At 34.4% G+C, this 14903-nt stretch overlaps 1 protein-coding gene across 1 annotated transcript in view; it reads right to left on the reverse strand.

The window, feature by feature from the left end:
* LOC308556079 (putative ATP-dependent RNA helicase DDX60) overlaps positions 1-14903 on the reverse strand; it is an 88218-nt gene that overhangs the window by 62022 nt on the left and 11293 nt on the right. The window contains exons 6-11 of the mRNA XM_081135130.1: positions 13496-13612; positions 9297-9455; positions 7398-7556; positions 5372-5513; positions 1806-1911; positions 1232-1347 (exon numbers count right to left, since the gene is read on the reverse strand). Coding sequence (XP_080991256.1) covers positions 1232-1347; positions 1806-1911; positions 5372-5513; positions 7398-7556; positions 9297-9455; positions 13496-13612 — 799 coding nt within the window. The remainder of the gene's footprint in view (positions 1-1231; positions 1348-1805; positions 1912-5371; positions 5514-7397; positions 7557-9296; positions 9456-13495; positions 13613-14903) is intronic.

The raw sequence follows: 14903 nt of genomic DNA on the forward strand, positions 1-14903 counted from the left end.
TTCACATCATCCTACTCAAACACGCACTTTCCTGTTTTGTTTGGAACAGTAATTTACTGTTCAAGTTTGTTAAAGAGGGAAACTTTAACTCAGACTATCTCTTGTCTAAAGAATAATTCCTTACTTTAGTTAAAGGATATGACAAAGCACTCCTTCATTGTCTACCTCTCAAAACAAATATCAGGATGCCATAAAGAATTACAGATTCTGGGCATTTCCTCTGCCATGTGCTCTGTGAATAAAGTTAAGAAGAGGAAGTTAAAGGCAGAGTCAAAAAGATATCCATTTAGGATATTCTGGCTTTTTGCATCACTTGATTGAAAAATCATTACTCCAGGCCATAGCCACAGAGTCAAGAGCTTAGCAGCTGAGAAAAACTTGCACTATGGTAAAATCCAATAACAAAGGAAATCTTAACAATCAAGATGTGACTTACTTCCTTACCCAAGAAAAACTACAATACTCACTTAAAGGGAATAACTAAGCTAGTTAATTTTTCTGCTTCTATCTACTTATATCAAATCAAACCACTTTGAAGGATGTTAATGGTTAATCTAAAAGATCCCGTCGAATCTTGCAAGATCTTGGTAGCTGTTTGTATGAACAGGCTGATAAGCATGCTTATTGTGCACACTCTTAGATTCTTCTCAAAGGAAGTTTTGTCAACTTGAAGGAGGGTGGGAGTGAGCACAGGGTTAGACAAAGATGAAATGAAGACAAGGAATGAACCAAAGACACCAGATCCCTAATTCAATCTCTGGTGATCCACTGTTAGTAGTTTCATGGGCCTCTTTTTGCAGTTCCTACCATCCTAAGCATGAAGGCAGATAAAATGCTAGCACTTGTTTACACACAGTCAACTGGGTGGCATGAAAGCAGCTGCAATTGGCTGAAAGACTATGGCCTCATTATTTCTGACATCAAGGAATACACTGATTTCTTCGACTACAAACTATCTTTGCTTAAGACAGCTTCTCATTTTTGTTTGACAAATGCCATATTTGTGTACTTCCTCCTAAGACACCTGCATACCTAAGTATATGTGACTGTTAGTAAATGAAATGGGACTTTTTCATTATCATCTTTACTGACATTCACCTAAATATCTTCTAGACTAGTCTTATTCAAGAAATATAATTTGTGGTACATAATATGCTAATATTTCATTATGAGATAAAAGGCAGAGAGTGAAATTGATTTTAATTGATTTCACCAGTGTCACACAGCTCACCGTCAAACTGGCACTTTGTCCTGTCATAGTCATCACTAAGCGGTCTGTGCGAATGCCAGTGTACAAGTTCATCAAATTCCTTATGTTTAACCAGGGAAGTTATGACAGGATCATCCCTATGAGATAAAAAGAAATATATTCATATTTTAAAGTACATGCTTTCAAATGTGACATAACACAGATTATACTTTGTAATAATATTTTTATAAATCATAGCCCCCTTTTGCTCTTTCTGATATGATATAAATGGTTGAACACAAAAAGCAGTTTTTTAGAGGCTCAATAACACAGAATCTACTCCATGTTTTAAACAGTCCCATCAACATCAACAAATATTAGTTAATTCATTAATTAAAAACATGCAGCTGGAGTAATTTTACTCTAAGATTAAAACCATGTTGATTTTCACCTAGTATCAATCAAAGGACATTGATAAATTTGATATTAAACTCATTATGTATTACAAACATGTATTATATCTAATATATTCTAATCTGTTACATTTCAAAGAATCTTTAATGATTAATTCTTCCATTCGACACAAGTGTTTATAGATGCACTTATGGCCCTATACCTCTTCAAGAAAGGCAAATCTTTCAAAATGTCTCCAGTGAATTTATCAACCACCTCAGATGACACTGGAATAAAACCCAAATTGGGTATCTTTTCCTTGGAGGTGTCTGTGAACAAATAAAATGTTAAGACAAGGTCAAATGTGAAACTTTCATACAGGACTATTACACATTATTTTCTAAAACTTTACATTAAAAAACATTTTTCATTGATCTTATTTATATTTATCAAATTCCTGCTCTTCCTATAAAACTATTTCCCACATTAAAACATTCTGGAAAACAGCAGAGTATTAAAAAATAGACACCATTTAAGTAGGTAGGTAGGTAGGTAGGCAGATAGATATCATACATATTACATATGTCATATATAAGATAGTTGACTAATAAAAGCTTTTATTTAGCATCTGGTTCATAATTCTAGGTAACCTGCCATTGCTCTGCCCGTTACCCCTTGGTGTTCACTGTTTCTATCTTTGCCCAATACCTTCCTACTACAAGCTCTACAACTCTCTGCCTGAGCACTATTTATCTTACAGCCCACGCGGAGCACTGCTAAGAATTTAATGCTCCAGAGACAGCCCTCAGTCAAAGACTGAGATTCCCAGGACAATTTACCTGCAGTTGCCCACAGTGGAAGCCTCTCAGTAACTTGTCCTGCATTTCCTTTTCTTATCTTCCTTACCTAATCTCACCTCCACCTTATTTGATCTTTCTGGGATCAACAGACTACTTGCACTTGAGTTTCTCTCTGGTGGAATTTACCCTGACAGAAGGAAAGAGGGGAGATATATATATTCTTTCTCCATATTATGAAAAATATCCTTATATCAATACACCCTAAATTCTCAGTAGGTTTTCTTCTCATATTCCTTCTGGGATCATTTTCTCCTTCCTGAAATTCATCATGGAGAAATATCTTCAGTGATGCCTTGATAAGGGGTAAATCAGTTTTGTATTTCTGAAAATACCCACATTACTCCTTCATTCTTAAATTATATTTTAAGAGTTATATATAATGTTGCTCTATTCTGACTTCTATTATTATTATTGCAAAAGTCTATTATTATACTTTGTTCTTTCATAAGATATTTATTTTTTATATTCTACAGTTTTACTCTCTTGTGTCTAGTGAGTATATCTGTCTAAGAGTGTGACTATGCACATGTTTAATCTATTCCACTTGGGATTCATAATACATCCTGAATGTGTAAAGTCTTGTCTTTCATCAGTGCAGGCAAATGCCCAACCTTGGTCTCTTCAATTACTGCCCAACCCACATTGGCCCAATCTCTCCAAATGAATGAAAGGTTGATTTCTTCATTCTATCCTTCATATATATACATATATATATGTATGTATATGTATATATGTGTGTGTGTGTATATATATACTGTGTGTGTGTGTTTATACACACACACACACACATATATATATATTTTATTTTTTTTAAATCCTCACCTGAGGACATGCTTATTGATTTTGGAGAAAGTGGAAGAGAGAGAGAAAGGTGTACAATGTGATAATCTCTATTTTGGTGTCTTTCTCTTGATCAATTTCTAGTTCACAAATTCTCTTTAGCAATATCCAATCAGCTTCTTAACTCATCTGTTGATAATACTTTCATTTCTGCAAATTTGGTTATTTTAAAATGTAAATGATGTCTGATAGTATTTTGTTATTTTCTCATATTTCAAATCTCCTATTTTATTTCTTGAAGCATTTTTAAACATATGTATAGTATTTCACATTTGATAATTACAAAACCTGAAGTTCTTAAGAGTTCTAGTTCTTTAGCTTATTGTTTCTCTTAAAGCTTATTTCCTTTGTTGTTTTATAAATTTGTATTTGCACTAATATTTGGCAGAAAATCCTGTAAAACCAGGGTTTATGTTATGTTCCTCTACAGAGAATTTGCCAGACTGCTTTGATCACTCAAAGTTAATTTGTGGCTTAGAGTTGTCTTGGCCCTGCTAATAGAGTAAACTGGAACCCCAGATTCTTGGGAGGGCAGATCAATAACCAGAAGCTCTCAGAGTGATTTACTTGGCATTACCCAGAGAGCAGGCTCTTTCTTTACTTTTGGCCCCTGGGATTTCTCTTTTGTTTTTTCTTGTTTTGGGTTTCTGGGTTTTGTGGGTTTGTTTGAGCTTAGCTATAACTATATAAAAAGATATTTGGTATCTCTTATCCAGCAATTCAATGGTTGCCCACAAGAGATTATCACTTGATCTATACTGCCAAATTGATGAAAATGGAAGTCACATATATCTCACTTTTTTTTTTTTTAATCACAGCATTAGTTACAAGCAAAACATATAAGACTTCAAAGCTATAATCATAGCACAATACCCTGATGATATGACAATAAAAGTCATTTATTATTTAATTGTACAGTGCCAGAAAATTATTTGTACTTGCAGCATTTAGTTAGTGGTACTTTCAAAACATTATCAGAGAAATGATGCTTTATTTCAGATTAATTTAGAGATTTATTATCTTTGATTGGTAATGGATTCTTTTCAAGAAAATTAAGTTTTGTTGTTCTCAGAGGAAATGGCTTTCCAACATCAAACTTTCTGACCACCTTTGATACAGCATTCCAGAGATATTCATAATCCTTCATAATGGCATTTCCCAAATCCAAATGTAGGCCTAAGTAATCATTAAAAATACTAAATGTTAAAAGGCATTCACACCTATGCAGAAACACACATTTTGACTAAATTCATAGAGCTCTTAAATACTTGTCAAACAGTAAAATTTTCAGTGGGTTCCCCACTGCACCTAAATGAAAATGGTCCCTAGTGTTGACTAGGAGATTGTAGATTTAAAATGTTATCTTGTTTTCCTAGTTTATAACTAAGTATTAAAACTGTAACTATCTTAACTAACAATAACAGATGGTGAACATCTAATTATCATTTAAGCTAATAAAAAATGTTAGGTCACACATAACTTTACAACCAATAAAACTAAATAAAAACTATGGTTTTTCATAAAATTTATAGAGGATTGCTAAACTTATATGCAGCCAACTCATTTCAATGCTTGCAATATGAAAGAATCAAATCCTAGGGGTCAAAGAAGCTTCAATAATTCCCAGTTGTAGTTCTCTTAAAATGTTTATTTTTTACTCCTAAGAAGCAACAGATAAGTTATTCTAAGAAAGTAACTCAAAGGAAGTAAAACAAATTAGATATGACAAATGCCTAAATCAGCTGTATCTTTTGAAAAATATTCCCTAAATATCTAATAGTAGTAGATGATTACATTAGAGTAAATATTATGGAACAATGTTATGCATATATTTAAATGAAAAATTCAATTGTTAAATTAACATTATTTTTTCAAAAATATCTGTGGCATAATATTAAAAGAAGTTCTAAAATACAATGCTCACTTTAAGTGCAACTAAATAAAACATATACATGTGTAAGCAACGATTGGAAGGAGATTGCTATGTTATATATTGGAAAAACAGGAAAATGATTTTTGAAGTTTTAAATTCTTTATATTGTTTATCTCTGAATGAAAGTATAATTATTACAATGTACTAAGGTAGTACCTTGAACATTTTCATTTTCGTAGTAAAAAGCAACATTCTTCAACAAAAGCTCATCACTTAAGTCGCAAAGGTGAATTAAATTCAGGTTCCAAAATTCAAAAATGTTTATGCTATTTAGGATGAAATATTCACACCACTTTTTCTGAAAATTGGAAATAAAACTAAGTTATTGACAATTTCTATATTAGCAATAAGCTATAATATGACTTTAAAAATATCTATAATCCAACTGACAGGCAAGTTGGCAGGACTAGCCCGACCGGGTGTGGCTCAGCTGTTGAGCATCGACCTAGGATCCAGGTGATCCGGATTCGATTCCCGGTCAGGGCACATGCCCGGGTTGTGGGCTCGGTCCCCAGTAGGGGGCCTGCAGGAGGCAGCCGATCAATGACTCTCTCATCATTGATGTTTCTATCTCTCTTTCTCTCCCTCTCCCTTCTTCTCTCTGAAATCAATAAAGATACATTTAAAAAACAAATAAACAAACAAACAAATTGGCAGGACTCTTTCCAATTCTTATTAGTGTAAGCCATTTCAATCTGGGTATTTATGAATAATTTATACCTTAAAAGATGAAAGAATAAAATAAAATTAAACTGTCCAAAAAATGTACTCAGTGTAGTTCTTTATTCTGAAGCAGAGAAATCCATATTTGACTCTTAATACCATTTTTTTCTCACACAGATATAGCCCCAAGGCTTCAGAAATATTTTTGCTTTCATATGTGCTTCTGTTCTTTACATAGGTTTTAAAGTTTTCCAATTTTACTTTCAGGTCAAAAGAGCATAAAAATAAAGAGCATTTGATTGTTCAGGGATCTAGAAGATGCTGAATCCTACAAACTCAAAGATTCTCAACTATCTACACTGATGTGCACCTCCCAGTTTTATGATATGAGGCTATCTCCCCACCTGACACAGACAGAATGTCTTCACTGACCACATTTGGTTCAGAGGAGTGTAGACATGAGGAAGCAAGCTCAGCAAGTGAGAGCCTAGTCATCCTCTCAGGCAATACCAGCGTTTGGGGAGTTCAGTTCAAAGGAGGAAAATCGAGGCTTCTCGCCCCAGACTCCCTTAATGATAAAACATAAACGCTTTCCAAACATGAACAATTTATCTATATTGATGTGGAACTTTAACCCAGCATTATCCATGGGCAATCTGCACGTTATTTTAAATTTTCTGAAGTCACGGTAAAAAAAAAAGTTAATATTAATTTAACCCAGCATATCCAAAATATTTTTGTTTTAACATAAAAATGTTGATAGAATAGTTTACATACTAAATTTTTGAAATCTGGTATTTCTTTTAAATATACAACGCACCTCAATTCAAACTACCCACATTTCAAGTGCTGAGAACGCTGTGGCTATGGAACAGCCTAGCTCTAACCAAACGAGTTAGGGAAGCTGCTCAAGATTCAGGATGAAGTCAGAAATAGCAAAGAACCAGGGACCTCCTGCTTGAGTATAGTTTTTTCTACAAATCGAGTCAAGGGCCCAATAACAACATCCATGACGGACATATACGACTGAAAAATTCCCATCACCTAGTGACCTGGTAAGCTGTGTACGGTACACTGTCCTGAATTTGTAACGGTGCAGCACTGCAGCGTAAGGCGTTACTGTGTGTGCCCACCTCAGTCCATCAGTGATAACGCCGTCGGCCGGTAATCCCTGGGATGCTCATTTGGGCCTGTAAGCTTCCCACAGACATCTCCCCTTTCCAAACCACTGTTCCAACTGGCCCGACCCTTGTGGTTCTTACTGTGATTGCAAGACACCCTTCAAAGATAATTATTAGGAAACTTTGGAGAAAGAAAGAGTTTATTACTTAAGCGCCCTGGAGTATACAAAGCAGGTTGTTGGAATTAGAAAGCGATTGAGTGAGGCCATTAAACTTTTCAAGCCCCCAAAGGGCTGACATTGTTCTTATATAAATCTATTTTTGAAGGCAACTGCGGTTTTTATATAGATGAAACAGTTGAAACAAAAAATAAGTAAACTAATAAAGAACAGATTTACCATTTTTAGGAGAGTCTGAATGTCCTTAATCCAACGGGAAGTGATGAATCTAATACAAGCTCTTTGGGAAAGAGGTAAGTGGAGTAGAAGAACCACACTGAGACAATGCAGTTTACACAAATCTTCCATCCATTGCAGACTTAAGCAATTATTTTCCACCTGAATAAAATAGAGAAGGTAAGCCAGAGAACAGCTGGCGGTGAGATACACATGCAGCTCCCCGGAGGTCGGCGGCACATTGGGCTGTGCAGGAATCACATTCTCCATTCGACGTTTTTCAGAAAGTCCTTTTCTTCCTACATAAACTTGACTGAGTTTATACTGACTGAGGTAAGGGGGACAGGGAACGGACAGTTCAATAGCAGTTAACCTAAAACATTTTTCAGTATTTTTAGTTAAGCCAGTTTTTACACGAGCTGACCAAGCAGTTAATGAAGTCATGAGCCCACAGGACTCAGTGCTGATAGAGGCACATTAAATGCTCTATTCCGTCCAATGCATCATATTTTAAAAGTTATATTGAAAATTACCAGAGTGAGGAAACCAGGACATTTCTAAAACACCCAATCAGAAAAAGCGTTAAGTGGGCACATTTAATATGCTAGGACAAAGGCCTCATAGCCATCTTCAAATGTTACAAGACTAAGACTTGTTTCAGAGTAACTCCAAAGGGCCAAATAGGGCCTAATGTTAGAAGTTCCAGAGAGACACATTTGGTTTAGTATTGTTTTTCTGAAGACAATTGAAAATGGCATGCCTAATCATGTACAAATATTTTACTAAGAATATATTCAAGCAGATATTGAAAAGCTGAATATTATATAGAGGATGCTAGATAAAAGATGATGAGCCCTGCTCATTTCTAAAATTGTAGAACAGAGACAAACTTCATTTTTCCTTAATATGAATGTTTAGCCAAGAATCCTCCAGCATTCCAATTGTATACAAAATAGTATGTGTACGAATATGTGTGTCTGAGAGGGGGTGTCTATGTGCGTGTGCAACTATATAGGGATGACTATTTCGTTGAGAGAAAACCCATATTGGTCAACATATTGTTAATAAAATCTACCAACCATCAAAAAGGTTAAGATTTTTAGGATCTCTCCAGCTAGGATGGCACTAAGACACTACAGCAGGAATATTCTTTCAAAGTACAGTTTGGTATTGTGGAACTTGAACCAGACAGACCCAGGTTCAATCCACATTGCTCTTTAATACCTTTGTTTTGAGGAATGTTACCTGGAATATCTGAGCCTCAGTGTTCTCATATGTGAAATAGGGATACTAATACCACCTCCCTTGAAATGCTGTTGTGAGAATTTAACTGCATGAGGCATATAAAGAACCCCAAACATTGCAACATTGTAAGCCAAGGGTGGGGAACCTTTTTTCTGCCAAGGGCCATTTAGATACTTATAACATCATTTGCAGGCCATAAAAAATTATCAACTTAAATATTAGCTATGAAAAAAGCTCCTAGATTTATTGAATTTTGAGTCCCGCCCGCATTTGCCTTGGCAGGGACAGACCAAATTATTTCTCAGGCTGTATAAGGCCCACGGGCCAGATGTTCCCCATCCCTATAAATGTAAGCTCTCACCAAGAGCTAATTTTCTTTCTCATTTCCCCTTCCTCTGGATGGTTGGACAAATTTGATTAAATATGTACTAAGGGAAGCATCTGCATAGAAAAACACTACATCTTATAACAGCACAATGAGTGTTTTTTGTAAACAAATTCCTAGACTTTGTTTACAAAAAACAAAGTTTTGGAAGTTTATATAAATAAATTAGGGAAATAAACGAATACCAAATGGAAGACATAGTAGATGAAAATAAATAAACTTTGAAAAGCTGAGAGCAATGGTGTTTCACAATGAAGTTATTACAGTCACACCTGTTGGATGTTATTTTCCTCGTCAGAGGTAGTCTTCTTCTTTTCTAAAAAGCGATGGTACATTCTCAAGGACAACGAGCATGAAGTAACGCAAAGAACACGCCGAATGTCAGATCCTTCTGGCCAGAGCTGCTTAAGTAGGGAAATAGTTTCACATGCCTATCACAGAAGGAAATTGTAAAATGTCATGATATTTACAAAAATATTTTTATTCACAAGTGATCTTACTAGAAGAAATCATACAGAAAAGAAAAATAGATAAGGCCACATAAAACTATAAATATTTCTTTTAAAAACCATAAATATTTTTAGCATTTGCCCCAACTCAAGACTTCATAGTGAGCAAAGAGAGATTGAGAAAAACTGCAGAAAACAAAGGAGAAATATTAGTGAAAAGTAAATTGGAAGAACCACTAGAATTAAATCTTCCCTCAATCTGAAAATACTGCCCTCTGTCTGAAATACAATAAAAGTCATCAAGCAGAATAGAGCACAGACTACAGAAAACAAATTTCAAACTCTGCAGAACTTAAAGCATCAGGTGGCATATAAAAGAGCCAAGGATGTGATTTAAAGAGAGAGGCTCAGTTTATAAGGACAAATATGACTTAAAAGGATAGGACCTACTTACAGAATAGGAACTACTTAAAGGAACAACTTTCTAAAAATATAGCTCTGAGAGAGAAAATAAAGCTAAAAGGAAGAAAGAAGCATTCTATCGCAATTAAGTGGTGAAGGGGACCAGGGGACAAGCAGAATACATAGGGCGCTGGAAGATAAAAGAAAACCACAGAATCCTGGGACTCACAACCCCTCACAGTCCCCACTAACATTGCCTTGACTCTGCTAGGCTGACAGAAAGGGGCATCATTAAATTAAATTATTAATTAGGACTCTTGTAACACACCTCAATATCATAAAAATGAAGAAAAGGAAAGGAAGCACATAGGAAACTATTGCAAACAATGACAGCAGGAACAAAATTCCACACAAATTAACTAAGGAAAATCTCATTATCACCACCAAAATAACAACAACAATAATGATCACAAGTGTAAAGCAGAAGAGATATATGAATCTATATTTTAAATATGACTAAAGAAAAATTATCTTTATTCAGGAACTCATAAACCAGAAACAGAATTCGAAAGAAAGGAGAAAGTGAACAAAATAATTAATTTAATTCACAAAAATAACCTTAGAAAAGGCAAAGCTATGTCAGAAATGAAGAATAAATTACAAAGTGCCCAAAGAAGAGTAACCTCAATAAAAATTTAATAAGAGGAACTGAAGAAAGGTAAGAAAACAACATATGACATTTAAAAAGTAAAAAAGGCCAGAAAGAAAAGTAGTAGAAATGAAAGAAGCAAAGATGGAACAATATTTGTATTATCAGACACCTTAAAAATTAAAACAATAAAACAGGTTAATCATGAAAATGATAATGTAAGAAAACCCACCACAGGCAACAGGTGGGTGCTAAGGGATGGTGAAAAACAACCAACCAAATATAACCCTCATAAACCAAAGAGTAAAACATAAAATAAGAAAACAGAAGATAAATTAAAAATACACTAAATAAACATGTAAAGGGAAAATAACCATTGAAACAAGAAATTGTTTAAGTCATAAAAGCCTACTTCGAAACTTTTATGCAAAGAAATTTGAAACATAAATGAAGTGAAAATATTCTCATAAGAACAAATTACTAAAATTGACCCCATTAGAGTTAGTAAGCTATAAATTTCCCCTCTCAGGACTGCTTTTGTGCTGTGTCCCATATGTTTTGGGTTGTTGTGTTATTTGGTAAGCTTAAAGATACCAATTTCCGTAGAGAGAGAAAAAAAAACACAGAGAAAATTATTAAGAAACTACCCCACAAAAGAGCAACAGGCCCATATGGCTTTACGGGAAAATTCTAGCAAGACTTCAAAGACCAGAGAATCCTAATGATCTATAAATCATTTCAGAATATGAAGCATGTATAACACTGATACCTAACCAAATAAATACAATGGACAAAAAGAAAACTTTAGAAAAGTACCCTTCAAGCATACTGGTACAAATCTTATAAACAAAATATTAGCAAACAGAACCCAACATCATATTAAGGAAATAATACACCATGACCAAATGGGATCTAAATATAAAACAACAACAACATGAATTAATTTAACTCAGCAGGAATGCAGTGTTGGTTCAATATTAAAAACCCATTGATATCAAAATACCATATTAATAAATCTAAGGGAATAAATCATGATAGTATCCACACTTTTAATACACATTCATGATAAAAATACTAAAAATATATAAGTTGAGGGCTACATTTATATATACATATAGAAATTTATTAAATGATAAAGGTGGCATCTGAAATCACTTGGATAAAGACTGACTTTTTAGTACATGACAGTATAACTTTGAAAAAGATAAAAATTATATGTATATCTCACACTGTACACAAGAATAAATTCCAAATGGATTAGGGATCTAAATGTTAAAATATATATATAACTATACGAGGAAACCTCAGGCAAATTCCTCTTTAACCTTGATGTGTGTAGGGAAAGGTTATTTAACAGTGACCAAAATCTAGAGACTACAACAACAAAAATAGGTTAATCAGATATGAAATATTTTTTTAAATGTACATGACAAAAAACACCATAAACAAAGTCAAAAGTAAAAAGACAACTGACAAATCGGAAGAAAATACTCATAAAATATATCACACTTAAAAACTGAAAGACAAAAAATTGATATAAGCCTTTTAGAAAAAAAATTGACAACCTAATTAGGCTACATATACACTTAAGTTTTGACTCATGGATCCCATTTCTGAAATCTACTCTGAAGATACACCTCCAATAATACAAAATTACATACACATGTGGTTATTCATTACATCATTGATTGTAATTGCAAAATGTCGGAAACAGGATGGATCTATAATAGGAATGGTTAAAGAAACCATAGTGCATCCACACAAGGGAGTACTATGCAGCTATATAACAATGAGGAAGATATCTATAAACTGCTTTAAAAATGATTTCTAAGACATGCCGTTAAATGCAAAAAGAAAAATACTAAAAAAATACCTATAATATGCTATCCTTTAAGAAAGGAGGGGATTGCCCTGACTGGTGTTGCTCAGTGGTTAGAGCACCGGCCCAAAGTACCAAAGGGTCTCGGGTTCAATTCCCAGTCAAGGGTGCATACCTGGGGTGCAGGTTCAATCCCGGCCCCAGTCAGGGTGCATGCGGGTGGCAACCAATCGATGCGTCCCTCTCACATCGATGTTTCTCTCTCTCTCCCTTCCTCTCTCTCCTCCTCCTCTCTCTGAAATCAGTAAACATGTCCTCTGGTAAGGATAAAAACAAAACAAAACCAAACAAAAAACAACAGATGGGGAGCTTGTAAAAGAACACAGGTGCAAACCTGAAGGAGTTCCTAATGTTCAAACCTGGAACAATTTGAGCACCAAAATAATTATAACAGTGGACTTAAACCTATAATATAAACTAGATATCCATTAATCCATACTGACATAAACAAACAAGTAAATGGCAGAGGTAGAGCAACTCTTCCTCACAGAATTCTAGTTAATAAATGTAGAATGAAAGAGTGAAATAGAAAATAACAATAGGTAAAAACATCAGTAATAACTATTACAAAGGCCACTGGTAGGTTCTAAAATTAACTGGCAAAAGCTTGAGAAGAAACAGGATTTGCACAGTCGGAAAGAGTAACTTTACAGTGGAGAAAGCTGGCAGGCACCAGCGTAATCCATGCTAAGACATATCAACATTATGAACCCTTTGATACGCTGCAGAGGACACAACATCAATTCAGTGGCATTCTTGACAAAACACATAACCTCACTCCAATGACAAAACATCAGACAAGCCCAAATTGAGGGACATAAACAAAATAACTGATCAATACTTTTCAAAGATGTCAAGATTATGATAGACAAGGAAAGAAAAAATATATTAGTGGGAAAGTAAGTGAAATTCAACTAAGGTCTGAAGCTTAATAGTATTATTCTGATGTTAATTTTCTGGTTTTGATCAATGTACTATGGTTACATAAGATGTAAACATTAGGGGAAGCTGTTTGAGAGGTATATGGGAATTTTTAAAAATAATTAAACAATTAGTTCAAATAAAAGGTTTTTTTTAAATAAGTTTCAGTACCTCTTCAGTCATACCGTTCCACCTTAAATTTCCAAAAAGAGGTTCCAATGCCAAAACTCTACATTCTTCCAATTGTTCAGTCAGGGCTTTATAAGCATTCTCAATCTTCCTTTTATTCTGTAAAAGGAAAACAACTATCAAAAATAAAATATCTCCTTTCTGATATAGAAAAATCAGATATTGAAGATATAATTATTATAATGTATTTCTAAGCAAAAAAATTTTACACTAATGTAATTATAGATCATCAACACTGCTTTTAAAGCCTACCAGCAGCATTATTTTGTCTTTGCCAAATAAATTTTTGTCTGGGAACTTAGTGCATTTAATTTTTTTAACAACCTTATGAAGGTATAATTATCATAACATAAAATTCACTCATTTCAGGGTACAATTCTATGGTTTTTGGAAAATTTACAGAGTTGTGCAACTATTATGATAGTCTAATTTTACAACATTTCCAACATCTCAAAAAGAAATATTGTGTCCATTTAATGCATTCTATTTTATTATGAAAAATTTCAAACATACACATAAATAAAGAATAGCATAACTTCCTCCCAGGTACCTATCATTCAGCAAAGGACCATAGCAACATACGTTGCAGTTTTATTTGCATATCATGCAATCTTCAAATTGATAAATAAAATAATATTTTTAAGGTGATTGTTTAATAAATTAGAAAATAAGCCTGGCCAGCTTGGCTCAGCAGTTGAGCATCAACCTATGATCCAGGAGATCGAGGTTCGATTCCCGGTCAGGGCACATGCCTGGGTTGAGGGCTCGATCTCCAGCAGGGGGCGTGCAAGAGGCAGCCGATCAATGACTCTCTCATCATTGATGTTTCTCTCTCTCTCTCTCCCTCTCCCTTCCTCTCTCTGAAATCAATAAAAATATATTTCAAAAAAAATAATAATAATAAAAGAAAAGAAAGAAAATAATTTTATCAAAATTAAAATCCTCCATTAAGCCCTGGCCCATGTAGCTCAGTTGGTCAAGCATCGTCCCATGCACCGAAAGGTCACTGGTTCGATTCCCGGTCAGGGTATATGCCTGGGTTTCGGGCTCAATCCCCAGTGGGGGGGGGGGGTGCAGGAGGCAGCTAATGAATGTTTCTCACATCAATGTTTCTCTCTCTCTCCCTCACCTTTCTTCTCTCTCTAAAATCAATAAAAACATATTTTTAAAAATTCCTCTTCAACAAGAGATTGGGAAGAATGTTTGTAGGGCACTCTTTAAACCCAGCTTCCAAAATTGCTCTAACAGAATAAAATGAGATCAATTGATTACAGTACCTCCTTCCCATACAAAAATGAATCCCAGGACTTCTCTGCTCACAGTACACAACTAGAGTTTAATGACTGGAGTTCTAACTAAAGTAAAATAAACTATCTTATCAGATTCTATG

Source organism: Miniopterus schreibersii, assembly GCF_964146895.1.
Source record: "Miniopterus schreibersii genome assembly, chromosome: 4".
Lineage (NCBI taxonomy): Eukaryota > Metazoa > Chordata > Mammalia > Chiroptera > Miniopteridae > Miniopterus > Miniopterus schreibersii.